The 18,670-nt window shown below is 48.2% G+C and overlaps 1 protein-coding gene across 1 annotated transcript in view; it reads left to right on the forward strand.

Annotated features, from left to right (window-relative positions):
• Positions 1–18,670, forward strand: part of ttn.1 (titin, tandem duplicate 1) — a 150,545-nt gene that overhangs the window by 79,063 nt on the left and 52,812 nt on the right. The window contains exons 111-150 of the mRNA XM_077537616.1: positions 40–324; positions 426–719; positions 806–1,105; positions 1,198–1,379; positions 1,517–1,646; positions 1,729–1,919; positions 2,017–2,446; positions 2,587–2,892; positions 2,967–3,148; positions 3,242–3,371; positions 3,470–3,621; positions 3,771–3,918; positions 3,992–4,157; positions 4,241–4,392; positions 4,481–4,777; positions 4,940–5,239; positions 5,318–5,632; positions 5,719–5,867; positions 6,043–6,193; positions 6,269–6,550; positions 6,656–6,958; positions 7,067–7,369; positions 7,448–7,729; positions 7,935–8,122; positions 8,201–8,312; positions 9,115–9,417; positions 9,499–9,807; positions 9,920–10,201; positions 10,324–10,623; positions 11,313–11,606; positions 11,697–14,666; positions 14,749–15,069; positions 15,172–15,456; positions 15,545–15,850; positions 15,965–16,132; positions 16,733–16,951; positions 17,040–17,315; positions 17,397–17,696; positions 17,894–18,196; positions 18,283–18,582. Of these exons, the coding sequence (XP_077393742.1) occupies positions 40–324; positions 426–719; positions 806–1,105; positions 1,198–1,379; positions 1,517–1,646; positions 1,729–1,919; positions 2,017–2,446; positions 2,587–2,892; positions 2,967–3,148; positions 3,242–3,371; positions 3,470–3,621; positions 3,771–3,918; positions 3,992–4,157; positions 4,241–4,392; positions 4,481–4,777; positions 4,940–5,239; positions 5,318–5,632; positions 5,719–5,867; positions 6,043–6,193; positions 6,269–6,550; positions 6,656–6,958; positions 7,067–7,369; positions 7,448–7,729; positions 7,935–8,122; positions 8,201–8,312; positions 9,115–9,417; positions 9,499–9,807; positions 9,920–10,201; positions 10,324–10,623; positions 11,313–11,606; positions 11,697–14,666; positions 14,749–15,069; positions 15,172–15,456; positions 15,545–15,850; positions 15,965–16,132; positions 16,733–16,951; positions 17,040–17,315; positions 17,397–17,696; positions 17,894–18,196; positions 18,283–18,582 (12,666 nt within the window). The remainder of the gene's footprint in view (positions 1–39; positions 325–425; positions 720–805; positions 1,106–1,197; positions 1,380–1,516; positions 1,647–1,728; positions 1,920–2,016; positions 2,447–2,586; positions 2,893–2,966; positions 3,149–3,241; positions 3,372–3,469; positions 3,622–3,770; positions 3,919–3,991; positions 4,158–4,240; positions 4,393–4,480; positions 4,778–4,939; positions 5,240–5,317; positions 5,633–5,718; positions 5,868–6,042; positions 6,194–6,268; positions 6,551–6,655; positions 6,959–7,066; positions 7,370–7,447; positions 7,730–7,934; positions 8,123–8,200; positions 8,313–9,114; positions 9,418–9,498; positions 9,808–9,919; positions 10,202–10,323; positions 10,624–11,312; positions 11,607–11,696; positions 14,667–14,748; positions 15,070–15,171; positions 15,457–15,544; positions 15,851–15,964; positions 16,133–16,732; positions 16,952–17,039; positions 17,316–17,396; positions 17,697–17,893; positions 18,197–18,282; positions 18,583–18,670) is intronic.

Raw genomic sequence — 18,670 nt, forward strand, 5'->3', positions numbered from 1 at the left:
ATCTTAAACATACACTTTATCATTTACTGTGGCCTTCAGAACCTCCTGCCGTTGACTTCGACGTGTCCGTGAAGAATGGCGTCATGATCAAGGCCGGCGAGTCACTGAAGCTTCCTGCCGTGGTGACTGGCCGCCCACAGCCTGAGGTCAAATGGGCCAAAGATGATGCGGAAATTGACAAGGAGAGAATGATTGTGGAGACTGATGGCAAGAACAGCAGTCTCTTCATCAAGAATGCAGTAAGGGCAGATCATGGCCAGTACAAGATTTCAGGCACCAACAGCAGTGGGACTACGGCTGCCGAAACCAAAGTTGACGTCATGGGTCAGTGTCATTCATTTGACGAGTCATTTCTTTAGAAATGATGCTAGTGCTGATTTTTGTTTTGATCACGTATATTTTTGGGGGGATTTCGTTTCGTGCAGATGTCCCGGGGCCTGTCGTGGACTTGAAGACTGTGACCGTCACCAAGAAGAACATCACCCTCACCTGGTCCGATCCTCTGGACAACGGTGGCAGTGATATCGTTGGCTACGAGGTCCAGAGAAAAGATGCCAAGATGAAGCTCTTCCGCCAGCCCATTGAGGTGGCGGCCTGCAAATGCGACGTCCAGGGACTGCTGGGGGGCGAGGAATACGATTTTAGGGTCATTGCCAGAAATAAGTATGGGGATGGAGCTCCAGCAGACCTTGGGCCCATTCTAGCTGAGGATCCCAAAGGTGCTGCCACATATTTCCACAAATGAAATGACTTGCCGCAGTTGGACATTTATGACTGAAACTCTTCCGACGGTCTTTCCCTACAGGTATACCATCTGCTCCTGAGAAGCTGCACTACATTGACAGAAGCAAGAATACCATCACCCTGGCGTGGCAGCCACCACGCAATGATGGTGGTAGCCCCATCATTGGCTACTACGTAGAGAAGATGAGATCTGACGGTAACGAGTTTGAGGTGGCCAACCACAAGGTGTTTACCAAGTGCCATGGTGTCGTTGAGAACTTGTCAGAGAACCAGGAGTACGAGTTCCAAGTCAAAGCCGTGAATGAGGTTGGGGTTGGTGCTCCATCCAAGCCCATAACAGCCAAGGTTCAGGATGATGAAAGTATGTGACGTAAAGCAATTGTCAAATGTTTTGACAAGTGAAACAAAACAACCGTTGCAATGAATGAAAAATGTCACCCTTTGATTTCACAGTTGCACCAGTTATTACAATTCTCAAGTACTTCAAGAGTAACGCCATCATTGTAAAGAGAGGCGGCGCCGTCGACATACCAGCTGAGGTGAAGGGACTTCCTCTACCTGCAATCAAGTGGATGAAGGACAATGAGTTGATAGACAAATGTGACAAAGAGAAGATGACGCTGGAAACTGAGGAGGTGAGAAATGCATTCTTTCTATGTTAGCAGCACATTTAGCGCTTCTATGCGTACAGCTCCTTGATTGACTTTTCATGTTCCCTAATGAAGGGGAATGTCCTGACATTGGATGTTGTTTGCTAACTCTTCAATACCAGGTGAATCGCATGACACTGAGGACAACCATTTCCATGCCTGAAACCATCAGGCAGGATAAAGGCAATTATAAACTTGTAGCCGAAAACAGTTACGGCAAAGCTCACCACATCATCCGCGTAGAGATCCTTGGTACGAACACATTAGGAGGCAGGAGGGACTGCTTGACCCGAATGAGTGTCACTTGCCTGACATGATGTCTTCTTCTTCGCAGACCGCCCTCTTCCCCCAAGGAACATTGTGGTCTCTGACATCAAGGCGGACTCCTGCTACCTGACCTGGGATGCCCCGGAAGACAACGGAGGCAGTGAGATCACCAACTATGTAATCGAGCACAGGGATGCCAGCAAGAAGAAATCCGACTTTGAGGCACTGACCTCCAACCTCATTGATCGTCGCTATGGGGTGAATACTATTGCATGCACGCTGACCTGATGGAAGATGAGGTGCAGTAATGTGACCTATTGTTCATACGCTTATGGTCTGGTATTTGTCCACTCAGGTCTACAAACTGAATATGAATGGTAGCTACCAATTCAGAATCAGGGCGGAGAACAAATACGGTGTCAGTGACGGCTGTGACTCGGAGAAGGTAGATCTCAAGGATCCATTTGGACTCCCTGGACCTCCACGAAACCCCAGGATCATCGCTGCCACATCAAACACAATGACTCTGACCTGGGATCCTCCGCTAGACAACGGCGGCTCCACCATACAAGGCTACTGGCTAGAGAAGAGGGAACGTGGAGCTGTGTACTGGGGGCGTGTTAATCGGTGCCCGGTTACCAAACCAGCCGTGAAGACACTGCAGTACACTGTTCTCAAGCTCATCGAAGGAACAGAATACCAGTTCAGGGTGGCGGCATGCAATGCTGCCGGGATCGGGCCACCGAGCGAGTCAACAGAGTGCCGCTTCGCTGTGGATCCATGCAGTGAGTCTTGACCTTTCTCTGAAGCTGAAAATTTGTTTCATGTTGTGAGTTAGAAAAGGCTGCAAGTTTAGGCCGGTTTCGGCAGCCCTGAAGTTGAATTGGTTGCACACAATGAAATTTTGATCTTTTCTGGTGCTCAGGCCCTCCTACTGCACCTGGATCTCCTGCGGTCAAAGACAAGACCAAGAACAGCGTCACACTCACCTGGAGTCCCCCAGACAGGGACGGCGGCAGCCCCATCAAGGGTTACATCATTGAGGTCCATGAGGAAGGGTCCCCTGATTGGAGAAGGGTGAATCCTGGTGACAAACTCCACCCATCCACTGAGATGACCATCCCCGACCTGAAAGAAGGCAAGAAATGCAAGTTCAGGATCTACGCTGTGAATGCTGCAGGCAATTCTGAACCTGCCAGGACTGCAGACATCCTTGTTCAGGACATCCTCGGTAAGAATTGTGTGACTTTTTTTTTTTTTTTAACCTCACAAAGCTGTTTCAATCTTCCACTGTCTGTCCTCCAGTTGAGCCGACACTATCTCTGGATGTGAATGCTCAAGACCTGCTGAACTGCAGGGCTGGAACCACCATCAGGATCCCCGCCACCATCAGTGGGCGTCCAGTACCTAAAGTATCCTGGACCTTTGATGGAACAGCCGAGACCGAAAAGAAAAATGAACTTCATATACTTCCTATCGACTCAGAGGTAAAATGACACTGACGACGACCAGTATAAGCTTTCTTGAAGACGAGCACATCAACCCAAGAGGCATTGCTAGACTGCTTGTCCTCACTGTAGATTCACTCCACCGACACAACCTCCGTTATCATCATTCCTGAGAGCAAAATTAACCACGCTGGCCGCTACATCATCAATGCAGAGAGCCCAGCCGGACACAAAGTAGTCAAAGTGCGAGTCAACGTCCTCGGTGCGTAACATAAGTCGCTCAACCCATACTGACTTTTCACTATCAAAAGCAACTTTGTTAAAATGTCACAAAATGTCAATTTTTCAATGGGGCCATAGATCTTCCAGGACCTCCTCGGGACCCGAAGGTGAGCGATGTCACCAGAGGCACTTGCCGACTCACCTGGAAAGCTCCAGAGAATGATGGAGGAGACAGGGTGAAAAGCTACTTCATTGAGAAGAAGACTGTGGTGGGAAAAGCCTGGACAAAGGTGAAGCACATCTTATCTGATAATATGCTGTCATGTATTCTGTTAACTAATGATGGCCATGTAGACAAACAAATGAGATCCAAAAAACACGAAGGACACAACACAAAGTGAGTGACTCAACTTTCTCTACCCTGATCTCATCCACTCAGGTGAATTCATCCTGTGCCACACAGTCTCTGGTGGTCCCGGACCTGATCGAAGGCCAGGAATACCTGTTCCGCATCCGTGCCGAGAATCGGTTTGGTTTTGGGCCCTATGTGACGACCACTGAGGGAACCACAGCCAGAGATCCTATCCGTACGTCAGTGTTATGTTTAAGGCTGTGCTATATTTTTGGGACTTGCAACTGAGTAGTTCCCTGTGCTTTCAGATCCTCCAGATCCTCCAACCCGGCTTAAGATTGAGAGTGTGAGGAAGGGCACAGTCACCCTCACGTGGAAGGCTCCTAAAAACGATGGTGGATCACCTGTCACTCACTATAGTGTTGACCTACTCTGCTGGGGTGCCAGCGGCACCCAAAAAGAGTCCTGGAGGAGGTAAACCTTCATCTTAAAGCCCAATACAGCTGTTTGTTGGATATGAGGTCGGCCCAGTTTTAAACTTTGACTACTGGCTGCAGGTGTAACAGAAGAGACATTGATATCACAAGCTTTAAGGTGGAGGACCTGACACAGGGTGATGAATACGAGTTTAGAGTGGTTGCTTACAACCAGGCGGGACCCAGCCGACCATCTTCCACTGCTGGGCCTATTCTCATTCAGGACCAGACCTGTAAGAACAACAACAAGAAGTGGAAACATTCATTTTCATGGAGTTGCCATTTGACTGTTCCTATTCTAACATTGCACCGCACTTCCAGGTGCCCCATCCATTGAGCTAAAGGAGTTCATGGAGGCCGAGCAAGGCAATGACATTAGCATTGTGGCCAGGATACGTGGCTGCCCATTCCCTACGCTCACTTGGTACAAGGCCCCACCCCACAAATCCGAAAATAAGGCGGAGATCTGCTACGACGAGCATATCAACAAGATGGTGTCTGATGACAGCTGCACACTATTGATACAGCAGGGCAAGCGTCCCGACACTGGCCTTTACACGCTTGTGGCCTCCAACAGCCTTGGCAAAGCATCCAAGGAGATGAGGCTCAATGTGCTTGGTAAGCTCGAGGGCAGCACTGCTGGTCTGCTTGTGATTTGGGATAGAAAAGCTAGAGAGTGTTTTATTACTTTCGGGCAATCCAGACCACCTTTTGTTGCCCAGTTTTTAAACTTTGTCATCAAATGTTGGCATGCCTTATGACATGCCGTTGTTCCTCCAGGTCGTCCTGGTCCTCCCTCTGCTCCCATTAAGTTTGAGGAGATCGGGGCAGAGAGGATCACTCTCTCCTGGTTGCCACCCAAGGATGACGGGGGCTCCAAAGTCACCAATTATGTCATCTGGAGGCGTGTGGCGAATAGAAATACCTGGGTGCCCGTCACCAGTGAGCCCAAAGAACGCATCTGGACAGTGGAAAACCTGATGGAGGGCCACGAGTATGTTTTCCGCATCATGGCCCAGAACAAGTATGGAGTCGGTGAACCGCTAGACAGTGATCCAGAGGTGGCCAAAAACCTCTACAGTAAGTCAATTTATTCTCACATGGGGTACAGTTCCAAACTGCTGCGACCACATGAAAAAGTGTCCTTGTGTTCTGCAGCTGTACCTGGCCAATGTGAGAAGCCAACTGTGTCCAGCATCACCCTGGACTCCATGACTGTGACTTGGGAGGAGCCCGAGGACGACGGTGGCTCACCAATCACTGGTTACTGGCTGGAGCGCAAGGAGACCACTGGGAAACGCTGGACACGTGTCACCCGTGACCCGATCCGTCCCATAGGCCTGGGTGAATCGTTTAGAGTAAGCGGACTCATTGAAGGTTCTGAGTACATCTTCAGAGTTACAGCCATCAACGCTGCAGGACCTGGACTCCCCAGTGTCCCGACTGATCCCATCTTTGCCAGAGATTCCATCTGTAAGCGCTCACAGACACCCCGTGCAGTCAAATAAACCAAAACCAGTAGATTTGTCTTTCAAAGAACGATGCTCTCTTTTCCCTAGCCCCACCCTCTCCTCCAACACCAAAGGTTTCAGATTGGACAAGGTCCACCGTGGATCTGGAATGGATCCCCCCGCTGAAGGATGGAGGCTCCAAAATTATCGGCTACTGGGTGGAGTACAAGCAGGAGGGCACCGAGGCTTGGGTCAAGGTGACAAAAAAAAAAAAAAAAAAGCTGTTCCAACAAAATGGAATTAGACGCTTTCCAATTCATCTTTAGGAGCTCCCCCAAACTACTAGAAGAAGAGATTTTTAAAATACATGATCACGATGATGCATGGTTTCTTCCTCCTCCAATGGACAACGGTCACATTTTTTTTTTCCAGGCCAAGGACACTGAAATACGTGGCACCCGTTTTGTGATTGCTGGTCTGAAGACTGGCGGTCAGTACAGGTTCAGGGTCATGGCCTTCAACCTTGCCGGTGTCAGTGAACCAGGTGAAGTGCTCGAGGTGCTGGAGCTCAACGACAGAAATGGTAAGTGCATCGTAAAGAGCAGAAGCACTGTGGTCCAACAATCCTTTTGTGATTTCATGGAACTTTTCTCTTCAGTTGCCCCTGAGGTTGATTTGGATGCCTCGGTGAAGGAAAGGATAGTGGTCCACGCCGGTGGGGTGATCCGGATCATCTGTTACGTGTCAGGCCAGCCATCGCCAGAAGTCACCTGGAGCAGGGATGGAATGGCACTACCCCCAGAGGCGAAGGTGGAGACAACAGCCATCAGCTCATCTTTGGTCATCAAAGCATGTACAAGAAGGCATCTCGGCATCTACACGCTGACTGCAAAGAATGCTGCAGGGGAGAAGAAGAAGAATGTCACTGTGGAAGTGCTGGGTGAGAGGTTACGCACCATCACTTGATATGTAGTGCTTAGGAACTGTCAGTACACTTTGGGCTGGACTTAATTCATTTCAATTCCTTTGGTTTCTTCCCCAACAGATGTTCCGGGGCCCGTTGGCATCCCCATGATTGCAGAGAACTTGAGCAACGATTCCTGCAAGATCAACTGGTACTACCCAGACAGCGATGGCGGTTCTCCCATTAGCAACTACGTGATCGAGAAGCGCGAGGCCGAGCGAAAGGCCTGGACATCGCTCTCATTCACCGCCGGCAGACAGAATGCCGTGGCTACTGGCCTCACCTCAGGCAAGGGTTATTTCTTCAGAGTTGCCGCTGAGAATGCCATTGGCATCGGACCCTTCATGGAGACAGTAGCCGAGCTCATCATCAAGGAACCGTTGAGTAAGTCAACAGCAAGTGTGAATGAAACAAACTCGTTCAAATGAAATCAAATCAAGTCCTCCTAAGAATCATAAAACAAAACACTCGGCGTGTCTCATGTATGTTCAGGTGTGCCTGACCGACCCGAGGACCTCGAGGTGACCAAGGTCACAAAAGATTTGATCAGCGTTACATGGAAAGCGCCGAAGTTTGACGGTGGCTCTGAGATCGTTAGGTACATCCTGGAGGCTCGTTTGATTGGCAAAGACAAGTTCACTCGATTGACCAAGGAAAAGCTGATGGAGAGGAAGTACACTTTTGACGGACTGAAGGAGGGCGACACCTTCGAATTCCGGGTTAGCGCTGTCAACGAGGTTGGGCCGGGTAAACCGTCATTCTGCTCCAAACCGGTCACCTGCAGGGATGAACTCGGTAAGCTTCATGTCATTAACCCGTTCCGGTAGGCCATTTGAAGAACTCAACTGAGTACCTTTACCTTACCTGGTCCAGAGCCACCGACTATCGAGCTAGACTTCCGTGAGAAGCTCATCGTCCGTGTCGGCGAGAGCTTCCTACTGCAGGGTCGCTACACTGGCAAGCCTTCTCCGTCCATCGTGTGGTACCACAATGACGAGGAGCTGAAGGCCGACAAGCACATCATGTTCAAGAATACACTGACCACAATGTCGTTGGGTGTGATGAAGGCACAGCGCCACCACAGCGGCCGATACGTGGTGGTGGTGGAGAACAGCACCGGCTCCAGGAAGGGAGTCTGCAATGTCACAGTTGTCGGTACGAACTTGACCTTCATATTTACAACTGCCATTTGACAAGAGCCATTTGTCAAAGACCAAAGCATCATATTTGGGGAAATACGATGTCAAAGTGTGTGTGAAGGAGGCAACTCAAAAAAAAATATAAAAAAAAATCATCCATGTCATTGTGTTAGCAGATTACTGGTTTAGTAGAGTGATTGTTGTGACCGTTGTCTATGCAGATCGTCCATCTCCTCCTGTGGGTCCGGTTGTCTTTGAGGAGGTGCACCGTGAGTACATGGTGATCTCTTGGAAACCTCCTCTGGACAGCGGTGGCGTTGAAATTTCCAACTACATCATTGAGAAAAGGGATGCCAACAGAGAAATGTGGATCACTGTCACTTCAGCAAACACTAAGACCACATGCAAGGTTTGGCGCACGTGAATTAGTCTTGAAATATTTATGAGGATGTGGATGCAAGACTTATGTGTTTTTTCATCATTTCAGATCACCAAACTGACGGAGGGCAGGGAGTACATCATGAGGATCTCTGCTGAGAACATGTACGGTATCAGTGACCCGCTGGACTCTGAGGAGATGAGAGCCAAAGACCGCTTCAGTGAGTTCTTTACACAGGGCAACTCAACTCAACTCAACTTTATTTATAAAGCGCTTTAAGAACAGGCATTGCTGTATACAAAGTGCTGTACATAAACATCAGTTTTGCAGTAAACAAGAACAAAGCAAACATTTTGAAGTGCGAATACAGGTTTGTTTGTTTTTTGTTTGTTTTTTGTTTTTTTTTACAAGTAAATACATTATACATCAGTGAACAAATAAGAAGTAGAGAATAAAGAGATAAATAAATACATAAATAAGTAGACTAAACATCAAACTCATCACACCACAAAACACCAAGAACAAGTCTCATGTTGGGCCAAAAGCCAAAGAATACAGATGTGTTTTAAGACGTCTTTTAAAAGAGGATAACAAGGGGGACTGCCTAATATTTAGTGGTAGGTCGTTCCAAAGGGAGGGACCAGCAACAGCAAAGGCTCGCTCTCCTCTAAGCCTCCGCTTAGCCCTCGGTACCTCCAAGTGACTCTGGTCTGCTGATCTGAGGCACCTGGCAGGTGTGTAGGGCTGCAAGAGCTCGGCGAGATAAGGTGGGGCAAGACCATTGAGAGATTTGAAAACAAAGAGAAGAATCTTAAAATTGATTCTAGACTTTCTAAAGCTCACTACGAAATCCGTTGTTGCAACTGTTATTTCTGAGGCATTTCACATTTCAAATAGACTGAAACCAGTGTCACCGAATATTCCAGCTTTACAATGTGACTGGCATTAAACAGTCAACTTTGTGGCCACCAGGCAAAATGAAGTTTCAAATGACTAATATATCACTACATTTTGGTCTGCAGGAGTTCCAGAGGCTCCTGAGATGCCAACTGTCAGGGAGGTCTATGCTACCAACGCACTGGTGTCCTGGAACCGGCCTCGTGATGGAGGAAAGCCCATCACCAACTATATACTGGAGAAGAAGGAGCCCACTGCAAAGAGGTGGTCAAGGGCAACAAGAGAACATTTGTACCCTGCTACTCAGTATAGAGTCCAGGACCTGGTGGAGGGTTGTGAATATGAGTTCCGTGTGATGGCTGAAAATGAGCTGGGAATCGGAGACCCGAGTGAACCCTCAAAGCCCATTCTTGCCAAAGATCCCATTGGTTAGTGTGACGAAAGCAAACAGACCTCATCGGACTGCAATCACATCATATAACATCATACATGTGCTCCATTTTGTACAGTGCGGCCTAGTCCTCCAGTAACCCCCGAGGCCTACGACAAGACAAAAGACTCTGTGAGTCTTAAGTGGCAGATGCCCCGCCATGACGGAAAAGGACGAATATTCGGCTATCTCGTAGAGTACCAGAAGCCTGGTGCAATAGACTGGATTCAGGCGAATGAGCGTCCAGAGCAGTGCCCTGATCTGCACTATGTAGTGACAGGCCTGCGTGACGGCCAAGAGTACGCCTTCAGGATCTACACTGTTAATGCTGCAGGCAAATCTGACCCAGCATATGTCAAACAGACCATCACGGTCCATGACAGACTGGGTATGACGATCTAACTTCTGTTTATTTGTCTGTCTGTCTGTCTACTTTGTATACCACTTGTGCTGAGCACCAATAAGCTGTGCATTCAGTTCATTCCTGCTTCCCACTGCAGAGGCACCAGAGTTGCTGCTGGATGCCAACATGGCGCGTGACCATCTAGCCATGTTGGGCACCGACATCACCTTGAGTGCCACAATCAAGGGCGTGCCCACACCCACCGTCAGCTGGAAGAAAAACGATGGAGAAATGCCAGCTCATATCACTGTTGCTGTCACATCCACTGGCAGTAAAATCTTCATTCCCAAGTGCGTCCGTCCCGACTCCGGCAACTACACTCTCACGGTGGAAAATGCTGCTGGAAAGAAAACGGCCACAGTTGCTGTTCTGGTTCTGAGTGAGTCGAGAAGATAAATATGTGTGATTGAGATGCTGTTTTCTAATTTCTTTTTCTACCCTAAGTTTGAACAACATTTATTCAGCTCAACTTTAATTCCTTTCCACCCCAAACCCTTTCAGACAAACCAACGCCTCCAAGAGACTTGGTGGTCTCTGAGGTGACCAGCGAGTCTGCCTACCTGACGTGGAAAGCTCCGGAGGACAACGGTGGTGCGGTTATCTCCCATTATGTTGTGGAGAAGAAAGATGTCGCTGCTGAGCAGTGGGTGCCAGTCTCTGCAGCCAATAAGAAGCGGAGTTTGATGGCCATGTATCTGATGGAAGGAATCCAGTACCTGTTCAGAGTGGCAGCAGAAAACCAGTTTGGCAGGAGTGATTACGTTATCACAAAGACTCCCATCAAAGCTGTTGATCCTCTCTGTGAGTGCCATGCTGTGTTTTCTCTTTACACCACTACCTTGAATTATGAGTTTGATTTACTTCTAACTGAATTTACTCATGGTTCAAATAATTTTCCTCCATGAATGTAGTTGAAATGCCATTAATTTGTTCCACCACCCCTTAAAAAAATGTTTTGCCGTATTTTGAATCAAGAACAGCACGATATTGTGTGAAAACAATAAGGGAATAGAATAAGAATAGAATGACAAGGAATAAACAGGTTTTATAAAGTATAATTACTATGAATACTTGAGAATTTATGTGTTGGATGTGTGGCTGTATGGGGCACGGCCTAGTGAGTGATGTCAGGCGCTGGAGTCGGGTTGGCCAGATGGTCTGTGTGCGGGCGTCTGGGTTAGGGTTTGGCTGTTTGTCTCATTCAATAAACGGCTGGAAGTGCATCAGAGACTGTGGCTCTCCTTAGCACAAAGCAAGGGCGTTACAGTTCTTTGACTGTTCCAATTTTTTTTTTTTCACTTCACTCGAGTGAAGCATAACTTAAATTTCGGCTTGCAACACACAAAAAAAAAAATTGACCAAGCGATGGCTTGTAACATAAAAGGCTTCATTGGTAAATTTGGGACAATTAAGTCAAGGTTACTACCGTATCATGCATACAATCCCTAACATCAAGAGCAACAGATTAAACATCTGTCCTTCCTATTTAGATCCACCTGGCCCCCCAAAGAACTTACACCATACTGATGCAGACAAGACAGAGGTGTGGTTAGAGTGGGAGTGGCCTGATCGCACCGGCGGAAGTGAAATCACAGGCTTCATCATTGAGTACCAGGAGGAGAATCAGGCGGACTGGGTTCCCTACAAGACTGTCAGCAGTAACCAGGTGCATGTGACTGGTCTGAGGGAAGGCAAGACCTACCGGTTCCGGGCAAAGGCTCAGAACGCTATCGGCGTGAGTCGTCCTGACACCACCGTTCCTGTCACCTGTCAGGAAAAGACATGTAAGATGTCATAGGTTGGGACTAAAAAAAAAAACATCTACACAAGTGTTTCATTGATATGCCTGACACAGGTTCTTTTTTGTCTTTCAGTACCACCCACTATTGAAGTTGATGTGAAGCTTATTGAGGGTGTTGCTGTTAAGGCTGGCAGCACTATTGTACTGCCTGCCAAGATGAAGGGGATCCCCGACCCCACTGCCAAGTGGATGACAGATGGCAAGGAAATCGCATCAGAAGGTCACTATAAGATTGAATCCACTGGTACCACCACCACTCTCACCATACCAGAGTGCAAGAGAGAAGACACTGGGGAATACAGCCTCACTGTGTCCAACCCTACAGGCAGCAAGACTGTCGCGCTGCACGTCACTGTGCTCTATCTTCCAGGTGCACCCATTGGACCCATCAACATCTTAGAAGTAACCCCTGATCATATGATGATACAATGGAGGCCACCCAAGGATGATGGCGGAACACCCATCACCAACTATGTGGTTGAAAAGAAAGATGTGAAGAAGTCATGGGAGCCATGGTCAGTCGTGAGCTCCAGCGGTATCAGCACCAAAGCCAAGGTGTCGCGCCTGGAGAAGGGTCGCGAGTACATTATTCGTATCCGCGCCGAGAACAAGGTCGGAATTGGTGCCGGGCTTGAGAGTCCTCCAACCATTGCCAAGCACATGTTTAACCCTCCCGGACCCCCAGGCCTCCCAGTGTGCTCTGATATCACAGAAAATGCTGTGACAGTGCAGTGGTCCCTGCCTGACCATGATGGAGGCAGTCCTATCAGTGGCTATGTGGTTGAACGCCGAGAGATGACAGGCAAGTGGATCCGTGTCAACAAAACTCCTGTGCTGGATCTCAGATACAGAGTTTCGGGACTCTTTGAAGGAAACAGCTATGAGTTCAGAGTGTTTGCTGAGAACATTGCTGGGATCAGCGAGCCGTCCCTCACCTCTGATCCCATCAAGGCCACCCGGCCCATCACCAAGCCGGGACCTCCTGTAAATCTTAAACTAAAGGACTGGAGCAAGTCTTATGCGGATATCTGCTGGATCAAACCGACAAGAGATGGTGGCAGTCCTATTCTGGGCTATGTTGTTGAGATTCAGAAGTCAGGATCTGCTCAGTGGGACAGGATCAACAAGGAGCTGATCAAAATATGTGCCTACAGAGTACAAGGTCTCATTGAAGGTATGGAATACAGAGTCCGTATCAGAGCCGCAAACAAGGTCGGAGAGAGTGAACCCCGGGAGCTGAGCGAGACCATCTTGGCAAAGGACATTCTCGTTCCGCCAGAGGTTTTTGTTGATGCATCATGCCGTGACTCTCTGACTGTAAGGGCAGGCCAGATCATCAGTTTGATCACAAGAGTTAAGGGCAGACCTGACCCAGAGATCACATGGACCAAGGATGCCAGAGCCTTGTCCCGAGACAAGCGCACTGTGTTGAACAACCACTATCCTCTGTGTGAATTGGTCATCAATGATGCTGTCAGGTCCGACTATGGCAAATACTCCATTGTCGCCAAGAACAGCAGTGGACAGGCACAAGCCACTATTATTGTCAATGTACTGGACACACCAGGAGCTTGTCAGAATATAAAGGTGGCTTACGTGACCAAGAACTCTTGCATGGTGTCCTGGGAGAACCCCGAGGACAATGGAGGCACAGAGATCACCCAGTACATTATTGAGTGCCGTCAACCAAGCCAGAGGGGATGGACGGTAGTTTCCAATGACTGTACAAAGCGTCTGATGAAGGCGCCTCTGTCGGAGGGTTGTGAATACTTCTTCCGTGTTAGCGCTGAAAACAAGATTGGTGTTGGAACGCCCACCGAGACCAAGACAGCTGTGCTGGCAGTTGACCCCATTGAGAAACCTGGTGAACCAATCGACTTCCATATATCAGAGATTGGCAAGACCTTCTGCTTCCTCAAATGGAAAAAGCCTGACTACGATGGAGGCAGTCGTAACCTGGGTTACCACGTGGAGAAGAAGCCAAAGGGGGCTGAAGAGTGGGAAAGACTTCATAAGGGTGCAATCAAAGAGACTTACTTCATGGCTGACAGGTGCATTGAAAACCAGGTCTACCAGTTCAGAGTTCAGACGAAAAATGAGGGCGGTGAAAGCAAATGGGTGACCACGGCTGAAGTCCTAGTCAAGGAGCAGCTTGTACAACCAGAGATCAAGATCAAACTGGATGGAACCCTTGTGGTGAGGGCCGGGGACTCAATTCCCATTGAGGCAATGGTCAAGGGAAAACCCCAGCCTGATGTCAAATGGACCAAGGATGATGGCACTGAAGAGATCAAAAAGGGCCCCAGGCTTCAGATTGAAACCGGTGTCGACTTCTCAAAGTTGCTTCTGACTTCCGCTCGGCGTACGGACAGTGGCAAATATGTTGTCAGTGCCGCCAACAGTGCAGGAACATGCTCCGCACATGCCAAGGTCAATGTATTGGACAGACCCGGTCCGGTTAGAGATCTCAAGGTGTCGGGCGTGACCATAGACAGGTGCCATTTGGCATGGAACATCCCAGAGGATGATGGAGGCTGTGAGATCTACAACTACATCATTGAGAAATGTGACACCAAGAGGGGTGTCTGGTCCGTCCACTCAAATGCCGTCATCACCAACAAGGCCAACGTGACTCGTCTCATTGAGGGAAATGAATATATCTTCAGAGTTCGTGCAGAGAATAAAATGGGTCCTGGCCCTGCAGTGGAAAGTGAGGCCATTGTAGCTGGCACAAAATTTAGTGTCCCGGGAGCACCCGAAGCACCAGAAGTCACAAAAATTTCCAAGGAGGAGATGACAGTGAAGTGGTCAGAGCCTGACACAGATGGTGGAAAGCCAGTCACCGGTTACCTGTTGGAAAAGAAGGAGGAGCATGCTGTAAGGTGGTCCACCGTTAACAAGGACGCCGTGCCAACAACTCACTTCACTGTAATAGGATTGCTGCCCCTGCACGAATACCAATACAGAGTGAAAGCTGTCAATGAAATTGGTGTCGGCAGTGCAAGCAAACCCTCGCGTGCTGTTACAGCTAAGGACGCAATTGGTATGCCACTGCTAGTAGTTTTCTGTTAGCCACCTCTTAGTATTGGTTTTGCACAACTTCACCTTTGTGTGTTTTCTTACAGAGCCTCCTGCACCTCCCACTAACCTGAAGGTCATGGACAGCACCAAGTCCTCTGTAACTCTAGGCTGGACCAAGCCTGTGTCCGATGGTGGAGCACCCATCATCGGCTATGTTGTTGAGATGAGGGTGAAGGGAAGTGGCAAGAAAGGAGATGACAGCTGGAAACGCTGCAATGTGGCTGCTCAGCTTGTCTTCTGTGAGTTCACGGTCACAAGTCTGGACGAGAAGCTTCTGTATGACTTTAGAGTGTCGGCTCAGAATCAGGTGGGCATGAGCCTGCCCTGTGATCTGGGGGCAGCTGTGAATCCCAAGGAGATACTTGGTGAGGATTGTTTTGGTTACCCGCTACACTAAGTTGACTGTACACTGTGTTCTGTATGGTATAAATTGACATTTCTATGAATACTTGCTTTGGTTTTAACAGAGGCACCAGAGATTGAATTGGATGCCAACTTAAAACAGGGACTAACAGTCAGAGCTGGTTGTCCCATCAGACTGTGTGCTACCATCAGAGGTAGACCACCTCCCAAAGTCATTTGGAGGAGGATGGGCATCGATAATGTAGTCAGGAAAGGTCATGTTGACCTCATCGACACCATGACCTTCTTGGTTATTCCTGATAGCACACGTAATGACTCTGGCAAATACTGTTTGACTGTGCAGAGTGCTGCTGGAGAAAAGGCCGTGTTTGTCAACGTTAAGGTCCTTGGTATGTACTGCCTTCTGCCATCACAACTCTGGTCTTGTTTTGCTGGACGTAAAAACAAACTTACATCTGTTCCCCCATCACTAAAAAGACACCCCAGGGCCTGTGATGAATCTGGAGGCCTCTGACATTAGACAGACGTCAGCAATGCTGTCTTGGAGTCCTCCGGAAGTTGATGGTGGCAGTGAGATTACTCACTATATCGTTGAAAAGCGGGAAATTGATCGTAAGACGTGGGCAACAGTCAAGGCCCAAGTTGAGAAAGACAAGGTTCCCTTCAAGGTCAGCGGTCTCGTGCCAGGCACAGAGTACTACTTCAGAGTGACTGCTGTCAACGAATATGGCTCAGGTGTTCCCCGGGCGTCACCTACTTCCTATCTAGCCTCTGATCCTGTCAGTAAGTATGACTACTTGGTCTCACAATGACAAATGAGCCCTGAGACATTGCCGATGTTTACTTTCCTATCCCATATTCATTGGTCATAATAAAGCACCTGTTTTCTTTGTCCAGGCAAACCTGATCCTTGTGAGAAAATTGAAATTCTAGAGATCACAAAGAACAGTGCCACAATTGGCTGGGTGAAGCCTGCAAGGGATGGCGGGGCCAAGATTGACGGTTATGTGATTGAGTACACTGAGGTCAAACCTCCACCTCAACCCTCAGCTCCAGTGGAGGTTTGTGATTTTGATGCATTTTTGCTTCTTGTTGACAACTTCCAATGATCTTTTTTAAAGAAGTGTTCAGATCTTGCTAAATTTATTTGTTGATGAAAGTGTTGCGTGCCAGGGTGTGTCGTCAGGAATTCACACTGCGGTCTACCTCACATATACCTCCATAAACTCTAGTTGGGCCAGAATTCAGCTGCCCGCATCCTAACTCAAACTCCCCCCCACCCAACCAGTCCTCCACCAGCTCCATTGGCTCCCATTCAATTCAAAATCCTTCTGTTAGCATTCAAGGCCATCCTCAGAAACTTAAACTCTTTCACACAATTTAAATCACAACTCAAAACATACTTGTTTAAAACTGCCTACCCAACTTGAATGCCTTTGCACTCACACCAGCCAACCCCCCATTTATTTTTTAACCGTTTTAATATTTGCACGTCGTCCTTGCGTGTCTAGACAGGCGCCTATAAATATAATGCATTGTTATTTTTCTTCTTCTTCTTATTATTATTATTATTATTATTATTAATAATAATAATAATAATATTATTATTATTATTGTTATTATCATCATCATCATCATCATCATCATCTCAAATGCAGATCCCAGTAGAAGGGAAAGCTGCCCCAGCTCCACTTATGAAGGAGGCGGCTGGGCAGCCTGAGAGGGAGGTTTGGAATGCCTATACCACTGTGAAGGGATTGAGCATTAGCATCAGTGGCCTGAAAGAGGGCAAGAGGTACAAGTTCAGAGTGGCTGCCAAGAACATCATGGGTTTGAGCTTGTTCACAGAGACCAGGGAGCCAATTGAGATCAAGGAACAGATGTGTAAGTTCCAACATCAGATCAAAGATTGAAAATGAAATAAATATGAAAAGTATTCACATTTATTGACTCCCCTGTCTGCTCCCCCCAGTGGAGCCAAAGATCATAATGCCAGACATGGTCAGTGAAAGAGCTGGAGCCAAACTCAGGGTTGAGGCTGTCGTTTCTGGAAAACCTCCTCCAACCTGCAAGTGGATGTGTGGCGATGTACCACTGGTCTCTTCAAGCCGTCTGGCCGTGCACCATTCTGGCAATTTGTGTGTCTTGATCATAAAGGATGTCTCAAGGACAGACAGCGGAGAGTACAGCCTTGTGGCCGAAAACAGCTCTGCAAAGGTGGTCCAGCCTCTCAAGATTATCATCAGAGGTCAGTGTCTATGTTTTCTCTATTCGCAGTAAATAACATATTGCATGGTTAGTTGACAGTGTTGATCCGTGCGTATTGTAGATATTCCTGGACCTCCCCGAGGTCCCGTGGAGATCAGTGACATTGACTCGGATGCCTGCTCTCTATCCTGGAGCCAACCACTGGAGGACGGAGGCAGCAAAATCACTAATTACCTGGTGGAGAAATGCGATGTCAGTAGAGGTGACTGGGTGAGCGCCGTCTCCTCCTGCCAGAAGACGAGCTGCAGGCTGGGCAAACTCATTCCCGGGAAAGAGTATGCGTTCCGCATCCGCGCTGAGAACCGCTATGGGGTGTCGGACCCCATCCAGTCTGATAGGATGGTTGCCAAGTTCCCCTTTGGTAGGTTTCATTTCTTCAGGGAAGGAAATCATTTCCCCATGAATTGATGATTGATTGATGATGGTCTGTTAACTATAAGCTACTATATTCTTAAGGGGGGAATGGGTAGGGTATGTTACAGCTGGTGAAAATCATCACATGGCCATTGAATGTCAAAGTCGTTCATTTGACAGAAATAATGTTTTCATTATCACCAGATGTCCCCGGTGAACCTCTTAACTGTCAAATCAACAAGACTAACAAGGACTGCATGTTTGTGGCCTGGGATAAGCCAGAGAGTGATGGCGGCAGCCCCATCACAGGTTACTACATTGAGCGCAAAGAAAGAAACAGCCTCCTCTGGGTGAAGGCCAACGACACTGTTGTACGCACCACCGAGTACCCCTGTGCTGGCCTGATTGAGGGCCTGGAGTACACCTTTAGGGTGTCAGCCATCAACCGTGCTGGACAGGGCAAGCCAAGCAAGAAGACTGATTTTGTAACTGCCAGAACACCCATGGGTGGGTTCCTGATCAATTCCTATGCAATTAAGTGTTGAACAAATTCACCTCTGTTCCACTTTCTCATCTACATCATTGTGTCTCAGATACCCCTGGGAAACCAGAAGTCGTCGATATGACCAAGAACTCTGTAACTCTTGTTTGGGGCCGACCCAAGAACGACGGTGGCAGCAAGATCATCGGCTACTATGTAGAGGCCATGCGGGTGCCTGGAGACATATGGGTGCGTTGTAACACCGTTTGCCAGAACGTCCCGAGGGAGGAGTACACTGTGACAGGCCTGGAGCGAGACCTGCGGTACCAGTTCAGAGTAATTGCCAAAACAGCTGTCAACATTAGCAAACCCTCAGAGCCCACAGACCCAATACTGGTCTGTGCTGAGAATGGTGAGGGGGACACACCTAAATGAAAATGTATTTATTTATTTTTTTAATGTTCAACTAACTTGAAGTTGGGTGATAAACTCGGGTCCTG

This window comes from Festucalex cinctus, chromosome 11 (assembly GCF_051991245.1).
Source record: "Festucalex cinctus isolate MCC-2025b chromosome 11, RoL_Fcin_1.0, whole genome shotgun sequence".
Classification (NCBI taxonomy): Eukaryota; Metazoa; Chordata; class Actinopteri; order Syngnathiformes; family Syngnathidae; genus Festucalex; species Festucalex cinctus.